Genomic DNA, 13,728 nt, shown 5'->3' with positions numbered 1-13,728 from the left:
GGCCTGTGCTCAGTCATCTCATGTCTGGACTACTGCAATGCACTTTACCTGGGGCTACCCTTGAAGAATATTCAGAAGCTGTAACTGGTGCAGAGTGTGGCAGCGCAGATAGTCTTTGGAGTTCCTAGAGTGACCTACATTATACTGCTGTTCAGTGAGCTACACTGGCTCCTGGTTCGCTTCCAGGTGCAATTCAAGGTGTTGGTTATTACCTATAAAGCTCTGCATGGCATGGGTCAAGGTTATCTGAGGAACTGCCTTATCCTGATGGGATGGGCCTGCCCCACCTGTACCAGCAGAGGATGCATTCTGCGGGTCCCATCAATCAAGGGATTTCAGCTGGCAGAATCCAAGAGAAGAGCCTTCTTTGCCATGGCTCCTGCCCTTTGGAACATTTTACCTTTGGGGTAAGATCTACTCCCACCCTTCTCTTACATAAGGGTCTGAAAACCAGTTGGCATGGAGCCCCAGTGGGGGATGCTATACTGGAAGTGGTTGATGGAGTAATAACAGATTGCACCTCACCGCCTGCATACCTTGTTCTCTCCCTCCCCATCTTTTTATCTTAATTTATAATTTTATTGCCATATATATTTGTATTGTTTAAAAATAAAAGTGTGTGAAACACATTTAAATTTGTCTCACTACAGTAGATCAAACTGAATACCTATTTTTTCCACCAAGCTTAAGTTGTTAAGAGGCTCTGGTGGTTCAAATGTTATGATTTGTCTCAGGGATATCTTTGTATAGTATCTTGAGGACCTGAAAGCTTAGTTTATTTATTTATTTATTTATTTATTTATTTATTTTAATTCCATTTATATCCCGCCCTTCTCCGAAGACTCAGGGCGGCTTACAAGCTTAGCAGTAGCCTTCATTCTATGTATATGCCTGCTTATTAGGGCTTTCACACACACCCCCAAGCGGCATTATTACAAAGTCATAGTTTAGCTATCATGTCATATTTTCCCTATGTGCAATTTTGGGAACCATCTGAAGTAAAATCCTACACCACATGGCAAACTGTACAACTTATGATCAATAAAAAAAGTTTCTACTGTTCAGGTTTATAAAAAATTCACAAGTGGCAGTTTCCACCAGGCTGGGGCTGGGTGCAGCCATTTTTGGAGAAAGAGCCATTGTGAATCATCAAAGGCCATCAGCCAAAGCTGAAATCAGGCCTTTAGCTTCTGATGGCACCAGGCTCTGAATTGCTGCTTTGTTTCTCTTATCATAGCAACTATAGGACTGGACTACTAAAATATGTGCTTTCCCTGTTGAAATGCTGACAAATCTATCTAATGAGGCAGTACCTTTTAGAGCTCTTCTGACCTGTTTATTGTTATTTTATAAAATCAGGCAGAATAGTTTGGGTGGGAGAAGAGAAAATGAAAGAGACACAAAGATTATAAAAGACAAAGGCCACTCTTTCAAAGACACCAAAATTCATATTTTGGACAGAGAGGACCACTGGTTTGAAAGAGGGGTCAAAGAGTCCATCTATGTCAAAAATTGAACAGCCCTCTCTCAACAGAGGGGGAGGGATACAACATCATCTATCTCCAGTCTACGACACAGTCCTTTCAACAGTTCTAAGAAGGCTCTACACAAGGGGTTTCAAACTCGCAATGTCACATGATGTGTTGTGATGTATTGTGGCTTTTTTCCCATTGCCTGCAATGAGGTGGGCGCGGTTTCAGCATGATGCATCCAGCCTGTGGGCCAGCAGTTTGAGACTCCTGCTCTACACCCATTTGCACTATTCAAGTGACCCTGATGACACAGATAAGCCTCCAGGTGGCATCAATGACTCGCTAAAGAATGCAAATGACCAGCTGTCTGCAAGGAATATAAATCCTTCCATTCCCCACCATCCAGTCAGAGCTGAAGAAGCTTCTTGGATGAGAAGTGAAATGTCTTCAAAGAGAAAAAAAAGAAAGTCCAATTGTTTTGTGAAAAAGCACCTTTGGGACAACCATGATGACTAAGAATCTCCATAGATATTTTGCTTCTTAATAAATTCTGGGCATCTCAAGAGTGCCAGTTTACTGCATGTTCATCCAAAATGGTTGGAAGTGAATAACAACAGGTTGGCTTGCCTGATAAAACTCTAGATTCTAGCTTGCATAGAATATTATGTGCATGCTTGGAGTAAAATGCTTAGAGCATATTGGGCTTTGGTTGTACTTATACCAGATGTACCAAAACTGATTGATATTGTCTTTACTATTAGTTGTGAATGTTGCATGTGTCATACATATAACCAAAGCTGCTAATTTAGCTTACATCATTTTTGGCTTACTAAAAAGCATTAATTGAAGCTTTGATTGACCAACATCATGATGGGCAGCAAGGTTAATGTCTATGGGTGCATCTGACCATGTCAGATGGAAGGTGGCAACTTGTAATATAAGATAGCTAAGCAGCTCAACTTAAAAAAAATGAAAGAGGAAAATGTGTGTCTAGGAAACAAAGAGAAAAGAGAAAGCTGTAACAGATCTAAATGAAAGTGTTATGATCTTGTTAGCTTGATCACAAAATGGAAGAAACCAAGAAAATTGGTTTCATTAACAAACATTAGTGGCAGAGAGCATCATATGGAGCCAGAAGCAGATTTCCTGAGAACTTCTTCCAATATTCCTTGGCAGTAACTGTACTTAATGTCAAACCACAGAGTCATCACTGGTTGAGAATTCTGGGTATTTCAGTCTCAATATAACTAGAGAGCACGCAGCTGCTTTAGGAGGCAAAGTATTTTGTATGCAGATGGCAGATACATGAGATGGAATGGATCTATGCAGCCATCTCTTACATTTGCCTTTTCATCAGCCCAATTACTAGTATTTCTTAGTAGTATTTCTAATATTCTTCCTCCTAAACCATGTATCAAAATTCTATCTATCTATCTATCTATCTATCTATCTATCTATCTATCTATCTATCTATCTATCTATCTATCTATCTCTAGGTGAAATGAAACCTGGTTCTTCTAGAGTTAAATCTTTAAAATTAGTTCTTGCTGAAAGAAAGCTGGCTTGGTTTCCTAGCAACCACTGCATGGGATGCTACTGTCATTCACTGGATACTTCCCTGGAGAGTCAACCTTCTGCTCACACAAAACAGGTTATGATTGGGCAGAGATGACATCACACTATTTGACAAGAGATACAAATTGTTCCAAAGGCATCCCTGAATGCAATGACTTTCAAACTCATTCAAGAATATTTTTGTTTTAAAAAGCTTTCCATAATGCAATGGTCTTTTGAATTTTTGACTACAGTTGCCTCAGGGTTGAAGAAAAGCTTCTGGATTCATAAAGCAAAATTTCTGTAAAGGTATCATTCCATCCTTCAGAGCCTTCATTAGTTTAGCTAATCTTAGCAAGAGAATCTGTAGAAAGAAAGGTGGGTGAGTAGACACAACTATTATTGGTTACATAAGAGAAGTTAAAAGAATGTTTTTCAAACATCCAGTTTGTTTCCACATTTCAGGACATTTCTGAATGAATACAAGTCCTGTACAAACTTACATGAAAGGAGGCAGTGTATACATAGGCAAGGCTGTACAAGTTACAAGTGCATTTTACTCCTTGAACCAAGTTGTGTCACATGATTAAGGATTACAATTATGCAAAACATAAACACAAACTACTATCTTGCAGAATATAAATGATATTTCCTTTTTCTCCTTCTAAAACACTTTTCCAATCTGGAATTTTCCAGATAAGATGAACTTTTATTTCCTATACAAAAATGCTGCTGAATTATGGGAGTTAAAGTCCAACAAAACTGCAAGGCACCAAATTGAGCAAGGCTCTTCTACAAGCTTCCATATTATTTAGCATATCCATGAAGCCCTCTTCTCCTAAAATGCCACTTCACTTAAATTAATAGACACTGGCAGCAAGTTGATGTTGAAAAGCTAGTTTATATGACTTAAGTTTACATAAAATGTCTATGTAGTCAAGTAATTGGAATTCATGTTAAACCTTCTCCAGCACTGAGAGGACTGGTTTGCAAATTCCCAACTACTTTTTCAATTATGGATTTGACAACGTGCAATGGGGAGGCTGCTTAAACTCTGGATTTCTCTACTGCCCATCACAAGTTACTAGCTGGCTTTCCATGTTGCTCAACAGCTGAGCACTCTGCTTTCATGTGGATGTTGCAGTATTGGTCACCAATGTCTCTATTTATAAGGATCTCAAAGGAAAGGAAAGCATCAGCTTATGAGCATGGAATTGCCACTTCATTGCCAGAAATTTTACATTTAGATATCACAGCCTTTAAACATGTATTTATATCTCATCTTTCCTTCAGAAATTTGAAGTGCTGGATATAGATCTTAGTCCACCCATTCTAATTCATCTTAGCAGCAAACTTGTACAATAGGATAAGCTTAAGTGTAAATTACTGGCCCAAAATCACTTTGCATGATGGATGATTGGGCTATTTCCCAGTTCTAAATCAATACTCTAATCACTGCTCACTGCTTCATGTGATTGCATAGTTTGAAGCAGCCAGCTGAATTAACCATGCCAACAAATGTAATATAACACTGAAGGCATCTACTGTGTTTCCCCAAAAATAAGACCGCGTCTTTTTTTTCCCTCCAAAAGAGGCACCAGGTTTTATTTTGGGGGTAGACCTTACTTCACCTCTGGCACCGAGAGCCCCATCCAGCCAGTCCACTTCTTCTGGGTCTGAAGTTCTGTAGGTGCATTCGGGCCTGCATTTTGCAGTCAGGCCGTTCCAGAAGACTTAAGCAGCCAAGTACCGAGCTATAAATGAAATTGGAACCATAATGCTTAATGTGTCTGCATGCAGGTGAATGGTGGCTTTCTAGTAATTGCAAGAACAGAGCAAATGACGGAGAAAAGTGAAGGGTCAAGAAGCACGCAACCAAGAATTACCTCCCATATGGATGCCACACTGTAGCTAATATGCAAAACTTGGAAAGTTCAGTCCACTTCCTCCACCCCAAATTTTTTTGGTGAAGGGTTTGGTGTTTTTTTGGGGGGGGGGTGTTGTTTTTTGTTTTGGGTGCTTTTGAGTCACTGTTGATTCCTGGCAACTGCCTTGAAAAGCCCCTGCCATTTTCTTGGCAAGATTTCAGAAGTTGTTTGCCATTGCCTTTTTCTTAGGAAAGAATGACTGGACCAAGGTCACCCAGCTGGATCCCCCAAGGAGTTGACAGTCTCCTGGTTGCTAGCCTAGTACCTTAAATCACTACACCAAACTGGTGTTACATTTCTATGGAAAGTGTAAAATAAAGTTTTGCTGTATTAGCCAAAAGGCAAAGAATGACTCCAAAGTGTTAAAAAACAAAGTTTATTTTGAAATACTTTATCATAATGAATTGCATCTCTTTGGTAAAAATAAACTCCATCAACATTTTAATTAATAGAGGTTAGCATACAAAAACATTTTTAAACCAGGTCAACTACTAAACGGCGCTCAAGGAATTTCAGGTTAGAAAGGGGTTAATCTACTGGCAGAGTTAGTCTCAGTAAATCCAAAAAGTTGCAGGGGCAGGTGGTGAGGAGAAACAGCTAATGAATTTTTTTTTAAAAAAAAAAAAGAATTTTGCTTACTTTGATCTGAAAGCATTCTTACAATTTCCATTTTTAATAAATAATAGTTACAATGAATTGGCAATTGTAAATGGTCTATCACTACAAGATGGCAATGTAATACTTTTAAATTATACACTTTAAGTCTGAAAAAAATAACACTTCCAAAAACAAATCTTTTCTTGGCACTGGCAATTAAACTGGAGAATGTGCTTTTTCAAATAAATGGCAGGTACAAGATTTTTAAAAATACTCTATTCCTCTTTTTCAATAAATATTTTGACTACCCCATCATTAGCATTGCAGGGTGTGCTTTGCTTTTACTGTCGTATTTGCTTTAGCCAAATAAAGAAGCTGCAAACTGTTCCAATTCAAAGTTGGGCTTTTCTAAGTAAGGCTCCCTGCACTTCTCAAGAAGCTATAATTTAGAGCTGCAGAATATGAAATGGAGAAAGATTTGCACAATACTGACATCAGCTTCTACCTCAAGAACAGGTGGGTCTCCCGCAAAGCCCTCCATGCTAATTTTTAGGAGTTGAAGAGCATCAGGTAATATTCCATTACCACCTCTTTCTTCCCTGAAGCTAAACTAATTTTCTGAAAGGAATTTCCTTTTTTTTTAAAAAAAATAAAGATTACACTTTGCATCTAAAACAAACCATGTCCATATCTGCTTCTCCTGACTATGATGTATACAATCACTGGCCAAGGGCCACAATCTGCACACACTTCCTCACAAGGTAGTAGGCAACATTATAGAATGCATCAGTGCAGCCTGACCAAGAGCAAATGATCCCATATGTTAATAGGGCATAGATTGGCTGGCCTAGGGATGTTCTCTGTGCAGCAAGTACGTGTCACACGTATCAGTTCCGCACTATTAAATCATTGCAACTGTCCCTAGCCTTTTTTTTCCTCCCAAGAGATATAGCTATGCTGAGAAGGACTAGTAGGAGTTTGTAGGACCACCACATGCAGGCAATACTTGGTTGAAGAAAGCTAATTTAACACATCCTGAGATGCATGCAATAGTGCTTAATTGTCCTATTTCCCTTTCTTCTGAAATGTACAAAGCCGTTAATATATCTGTAGTCATCCCAAATTCTCAACATAGGTTCCTTGTTTTTAGAAGCTAATGCATCAGGAAGGAGTCTAGTCTACTAGTGTTCTATGTGCAAGAATTATCCTTTCATGAAACAAACTCTATTGCTGTTCTGTATTGAACATCCACATAGGGTGTGGATACATGATCTATCTACATCACAGCTACTTCACAATAAGAGATCGCTAACCTTGCTGATCAGAACCTTGGCCATTCCCATTTGTGCTGGGATGGCACTAGAGCACGCAAACTTTAGAGGGGAGAGAGATGCATGATTACAATAAAAGCCTAATTTAACAATCAAACATAACAGCACCCTCTGGACGTGTTTTAGACCAGGGGTCCCAAACTCCTGGGCTGTGCCTATTTGCAACTGGGCTGCACAAGTAGCAGGCCGGTGCACACAGCTCCACTTGTGTGAGTGGCAGGCCAACATGCACATGGCCCAGTTCCCTTTCCCACTAGCTCAGTCCCCAAGCCGCAAAGTTTAGGGACCGCTGTTTTAGACATACCAGCAAATAAAATAAGGACTTGCCTGTGAAAATATGAAAACACTTATTTCTTTTTGAAAATTAGAACAGTAAGTTCAGCGTGGATTTTGGCCATAGGAAGACACATATATTTTGCGAATACGGCTAGTAAAGGCAAAAAATAAATTAAAAATAAAAAAAAATGCAGCTTTTCCCCATATCCACAGGAACTTGGATATGGCAATTCCCTTCTTCACAGAATTTTCACAATGAATTTGGAGACGAATCAAATCTAACATATTAAAACATTTTCTACCCATTCTAGAGAAAGTACATGAGTAAATCCCTGCTTAGGATCACCTCAAAATGGGGGGGGGGGAGGGGAGAGGAGAAGATATATTTTTGCAACTCAAAAAGCACAATGCATATAGTAAACAAGCATATAAGGAGGAAAATTCTAAACCTCTGTCCAATATGCTATTTTCTACCTGCACATATATTACTTCCCATTTATAGGCAGAAATTGTACAATCAGAGGATTTCCCAAAGTCGTGCTATATAAGGTAACTAAGATTGCAAGCATCTACAATCGTACTTCTTTAAATCTGGACTTTTGAAGCATCTGTTCTCACCAAATGCTTTTATTGCTCTGCCTTTGGACTTGAAGACCAACAGGGAAAGTGCTACCAATGTTAATGATCACTATACATTTTCTATCAGAGGTGACACTAGACTTTTTTCTTAATGGTAGGACACTGAAAGACAATTGTGCACACATCAACATTTGTCTGAAGAAAAGAGACTGCAAACAGACTTTTAACAGGTCAAATGTAAGACGACAAAACTGAGCAAAGGAGCTCTTAGGGAAAGTAGCCTCAAGCATGAAAATCTGGCCAATTTGTACTGAGAACTGAACTGAACTTTTCTCAACTTTCAAAAGACCCAAAGAAACACATTTCTTTATAACCATATTACCTGCATTGCTATGGAAACAATTTTCACATCACGCAAGTTATTAAACACACATTTTGGACAAGTGTTAAATGGGACATCTCTGCACAACATACAGGACTTAAAATGTGCCTTGGCACTTAATATACAGGCTTGCTTATAAATTTGTGAGTGGTGACTTTATATTAAATCCCCATGCTGTAGGTGCTTTTGATCATGTATATAGTACAACATTCTTCACTTAGCCACATTACCATATAGAAAACTCCGTTTCATAGGGAGGATGTATGACTAGAACGATTCAAAAGGTCAAATGAGAATTTTGCTTTCTCTGAATTTCTGTAAGTCTTCAACTCCCATGATTGGGTGGGATTTTTGTGAATCAATTCTACCCATTAGCAACCTGATTACTGAGCAACTATACAGTATTTCTATTTATTGACTGCTTTTTATTTAATGTAGGAACCTTTTGGCAGAAAACACCATAATTCTCCAAGCATACAAAGAGCCTTAAATAACCCTGACTTAGAATATTTGCAGGGCATTCTAGGCTTTCAGATGATCTCTCTTACAAAAAAGTAAGACCTACTAACACTGTGAGTTATTTTTTGTAGTAGTCATACAATGGAAGACCCTATTCAAAGAAGGGCAAATATTATTTAACAGCAAAGAAAAACAATACATTGAAAGCAATTTTTAATCCATAGGTCCTTTTCCAATTCTCAATCAGTATGCTATGGTGGAACTTGCAATATTAATGAAATGGAAAAGAACAGGAAGTTATACAAAATCTATCTGACTTGGAAGTAGTCCCTTACATAACTCCTTCCTTAGCAAAACCTAATCAGCAGGTTATTTCAAAAGTGATTCTGGCAAGCAGGCAGTTTTTCACCAATCCATGAGAATTTCTGGATTGAAGAGCTGAAGCAGGCAATATACAGATTAAGCACCATTTGTGTTTAAACTTGACATCAAAGAAAGTTGTCTACAAACAGGTGAGCGTGCAAACATCCATGCATTAGATTTTTGTTTCTGTCTATAAAATAACAATGTGATTTACAAGGTTGACTCACTTATAGGTTGCTATCATTTTAACAAAAAAAATATTCTGAAATACTAAAAACTACATAATTTCTTACAAACTTAAGGCCTACACCAGCTGAATCTCTGCTGATATTATTCTAATAGCACTGTCCTGGGTGTGCTGGGACTGCAAATCTCAAAATTTCCATTGTTCATGATGCCTGGGAATTCTGTGACTTGCAGTTACACTACAGCTGGATGTTGCCAAATTCAGGGAAGTTGTAACAGTAGCAGCATTCAACAAAGTAGGGCTGTGTGGTGCTTTGCATTCTAAGGCAAAAAAAGTCATCGGAGCATATGGGGTGTAAACACTACATCTCTCTGCTTTTTTTTTCCTAATTCAAAATACCCGCCAGTTGCTGGGAAATCTCAGGAAATGATAAATGTTATTTAAGAGATTGTAGATAGGTGCTATGCGATTGCCCCTATAAGCTCTGAAGGACCATTTTGCCTTTGAATCTAAAACTATACACAAGCTTACAATAAACCTCAAGGGGGGAGGGGTCACTCCTTTTAGTCCTGGAGCTCTTATAATCAGTCCAGTTAGGATCACTGGAATCTGGCTAAGGCATTGAACTCCTACAGAACATTGAACAAAAATTACAGTGACAAGAGTTTTTAGCAGATAGAAAGAGACAGTATGCAAGAAAAGGCAGTGAAGTTAAGTCCCAGACGTTTACATCTTTGTCACTTTTGTCACTTAGAAGCCAAAGCAGCTCTATGTCATCAGTAGAAATGTAATGTACAACTCACAAGAATGCAAAATACAGAGAGGCAACAGGCAGATTTGCTCAAAGGGCCGCTAATGGACTCTCTTCCCTTCATTCTCAAAGGATGGAAAATGTGCAGATGAAATGCCATTTGTCAAGCTGCTTTCCGAACAAGTAATGCTTTGATCATTATGCAACATTCAAGACATTCACAGGACACAACAGCCCCAGCCTGAAGCATGCAAACCTTTCTTCTGCAAGTGACCACTGAAAAGTAATGGAACTGCATTAATAGACTGTAGCCAAAGACAGCTGTGCCAACTTGGAGATGCCTGTTTTTCTGAGTTAAACTCATTGTTTCCAGTGCTTTGCCTAGCTGTTTGTACCAACCAGGGGTGCTTGCCATATGACTCCAAACCCATCAATATGGCTGATGGTAACAACAAAAAAGATGTCTGGATAATACAGTTTGGCCCTGCACTTCAGACTAACTATCCCATAGGCAAATAACTGCCCTATTCCAACTGTGTATTAGCATCCAATCAAAACAGCAATGTTAGTAGCCCTATGTTCTCTCTTATGGCCCCCAGAATTGAAAAGATGCACAACTGTTTTTGAATAAATACCTAGGAGAGGCACAAGTCCACAATTTTAGGCAGCTGGGGATACACAAATGACATCTGGACACACATCCAGAATTTGAATTTCCCAGTACAGTCCACAGAAACAGGTAATTATCATACTACATGGTCCATGCATTACAAATATTATGTTCCATGCAACTGTCACGCTGCATCTGGACTTATCTCAGAATTTAACAAGGGAGATTATATTATTGCTGAAATAACAGATATAAAACATAAACAAAATCCATCCCATCTCCAAGAAAAATGGAGGCTGCCAGGAGTGGATAATATGTATCTCTAAACTTCCTCTGTTGTTTCTAGGAATGCTGGGTTAAATCAAAGCAAAACTGAAAACTGCAGGGTAGGGGAAGTAGTCTGTTAGAAAGTGCCATGGAAAGCCCTTGTTCTCACTCAGGTGATACACAGCTGAACTATACTGCTGCAAAAAAACAAGAAGAATCTCTCATGATCATCCCATTATAATTTTTAAAAGTATTATTCATAAAGAATCAGGGAGAAAATTATTCTAGAATTGTTCAGCCAACAATGACTTTTCAATGCACTTATTTCTGTTGCGTATGGAATATAATTCCATTATGGTCTGCAAAGTGATGCGCTAGAGCCCCCCAAACAACTCTTAGCTTATTAACAAGAAGTATCAACTACCTTAACCTAAACAAAATTCAAGTTCTCTGTGCAATGGTCATTTGCAATTGAGCAGTCACTCTTTTGCACTTAATTTAGATATCAAGACAGAAAGAAGGGCCTCAGATTTGCAAACAGATGTATACATCATTGATCCAATATATAATAATTACAATTAACACAAACACAAGAGAAAGAACCAGCTCCTTACCTCGTGTTAAAAATAGGAAGAAACTTCTAGATTACCCATTCAAGATTCCACTCTCAAAAATAGGAAGATTCACGTGTTGTATCTCTCCTCTACCCATCAATTTTATAATTCCAAATACCAGTCAACCTGCAACTGATTATCATGGCAGCTTTATACCATTCATGTAATCACAGACCCTTGGCTTGTAAATTGAGGAAATCAGTTAACAATGGAAGCTAAAGCTGAAGGCAATAACAACATGTCTTGCTCTGCATTCTATATCACCAAAAAATAATAATAATGGAAACACTGTGGACCCCATAAGCCGTGAGAAATGGCGACATTACCTGCTTAGTCCCAATTTCAGAGGGACCTCTACACCTTCAGGGCTACCAGATTCAAGCATACTGAGCACTAACTGGGAATTAGATATTTGTATGTATTGTTTGCTTAATTTTTATCACCCCATTCTGAGGGCTAAGAATTATATAATTTAGGCCTATTTTGCATAAATGAAATATATTTCATTCACTCAATATCTAATCCTCAGCACTAGAGACAGAGATCTTTTCCTTGGTGTGATCAAACCCTTTGCATCTAGCGTCTTATTCTAAAGTACAACATACAAAAAACTGGTAGGCCTAGAAACTGAAGAGGCATATTGGGAAACGGCAAGCAGTTCTCTTCTCCACAATATACACACTTTTTAAAGAATCCCTTGTGCGTAGGACCATTCATTCCAATTATCTGTTGGAACCTACATGCCACGCACCTTTAGCACAAAATGACCCAGCCAATGGTATCCACGTGAATCAACCATTCCAATGATAATAATGAATATTCTGTTTCCTTACAATTATTGAGACTTCCTCATCCATTTCACACAATTTCGGTCGGCCCTTCAATGCACAAATTAATTGCTCTTATAATTAAAAATAACGTAATTTTATAAATGGCAAAATTATAATCTGCAAAAATTAAGAAGAAACAAAAAGTCCTTTTATGGCTTTGATCTCCCTTGCAAAGGGTAAAAGGAGGAATATTGCCAGCCTAAAAAATAAAACATGTATATATAGATATAGATATAGATAGATCAATTATCTTCACGCTGTGTTGTCATTTTTTTTCCTTCTCTTCTGGGTATGGCTCTTTGCAGTACTTAATAGTGAGCCCAGACAAGTGCTGATCCCAGCAAGATGAAGAAGAGACCCAGCAGCCTCTTTGAGTTCATCATCAATTTCTTGGCAGAGTTCCTCCAGGACCTTCTGATGAGGCTGGGCCTCATCTGTGATACTGACACATGGCTGTGAGGTATAACCACTGTCTGCCAGAGAATCATCATCATCTTCGTTGTCATCTGTGTCCACCTCACTCTGAAATCCTTCACTGCCGTCACTCCCTGTCCGGGTGGCCTCTGAGACAAATTTGTATACATCATCAACAGAGGACAGGGAAGACATACTAGAGAGTGATGCGCAACGCTGTGCAGCCACACTGCTGGCACTATAATTGTGGTCCTCCTTGGGGTCAATGTTGGGGACTGCTGGATCACCCTCTTCCTGGGTGTGGTTATGGAATGTGCTACCATATTTCCTTTTCTTGGAGAGCTTGAGGGATGGTGATTTTTCACCTAAGAAAAAACAAGAATCTTCTGAAAACTCAAGGGAGACAATGAATCCAGTAATCATGTGTCCACATTTAAAGCATCAGGAAATGGTGCAATTAAAACCCAGCTCAAGAATATGAATGAAATCCTTGTATTATATAACCGTTTCCCTGTTTTTATATCTTAGCTGAAATTTGAGATCATTCACTTCTGGAACATTTTTCATTATGTAAATCAACAAAGTATTCTCTAAGGGTGTTGGACTTCTACTTCCCTAGACAGCGTGTGTAATAGTTCTGCCGCCTGAAGGTTTGTGGAAATTGAAGTTCAATTTATGGACTGCATCAGGTAGGGAATACGTTGCTATGTTATTTGTTTCATCTCCCTCTCTCCTTTCATCACACACAACCCCTTCTTTCCCCCCTTTCACTTTCTGCTCATTTCTTTCTGGTTTCCAGGGCACTGACTCAATATTTTACCATCCCAACTCCCACATCCTCTTCTTCAGTGTTCAATGAATTTTCACAAGTTCCATTACCGCTTTATTTGAAAATTGAACCTAATCATGGTATTAATAATTCTGCTCAGTCTGGAAGCGAGTGACTTACTGGACATCCATGCAATCTTTAAAAACAGACCCAGTAGATCTAACTAACAAAGAGCTGGGCAACCATCTTTCTCTTGCTAGTAACATCTTATGAGGGACAATATTTTGAGGGTAATTTCTGATTGAAACCAAAGCTTTAATTTTAAGTTGGTAAGGATCTCAATCC

At 38.7% G+C, this 13,728-nt stretch overlaps 1 protein-coding gene across 1 annotated transcript in view; it reads right to left on the bottom strand.

Moving 5' to 3' along the window:
• Positions 1–5,314: 5,314 nt before the first annotated feature.
• FOXN2 (forkhead box N2) overlaps positions 5,315–13,728 on the bottom strand; it is a 51,346-nt gene continuing 42,932 nt past the window's right edge. Inside the window, exon 6 of the mRNA XM_083371848.1 lies at positions 5,315–12,979. Within this exon, the coding sequence (XP_083227974.1) occupies positions 12,453–12,979 (527 nt within the window). The 3' untranslated portion in view covers positions 5,315–12,452. The remainder of the gene's footprint in view (positions 12,980–13,728) is intronic.

This window comes from Vipera ursinii (assembly GCF_947247035.1).
Source record: "Vipera ursinii genome assembly, chromosome: 1".
Taxonomy (NCBI): Eukaryota; Metazoa; Chordata; class Lepidosauria; order Squamata; family Viperidae; genus Vipera; species Vipera ursinii.
The sequence above is the reverse complement of the archived record's forward strand: the minus strand, read 5'-3'. Positions and strand labels throughout refer to the sequence as shown.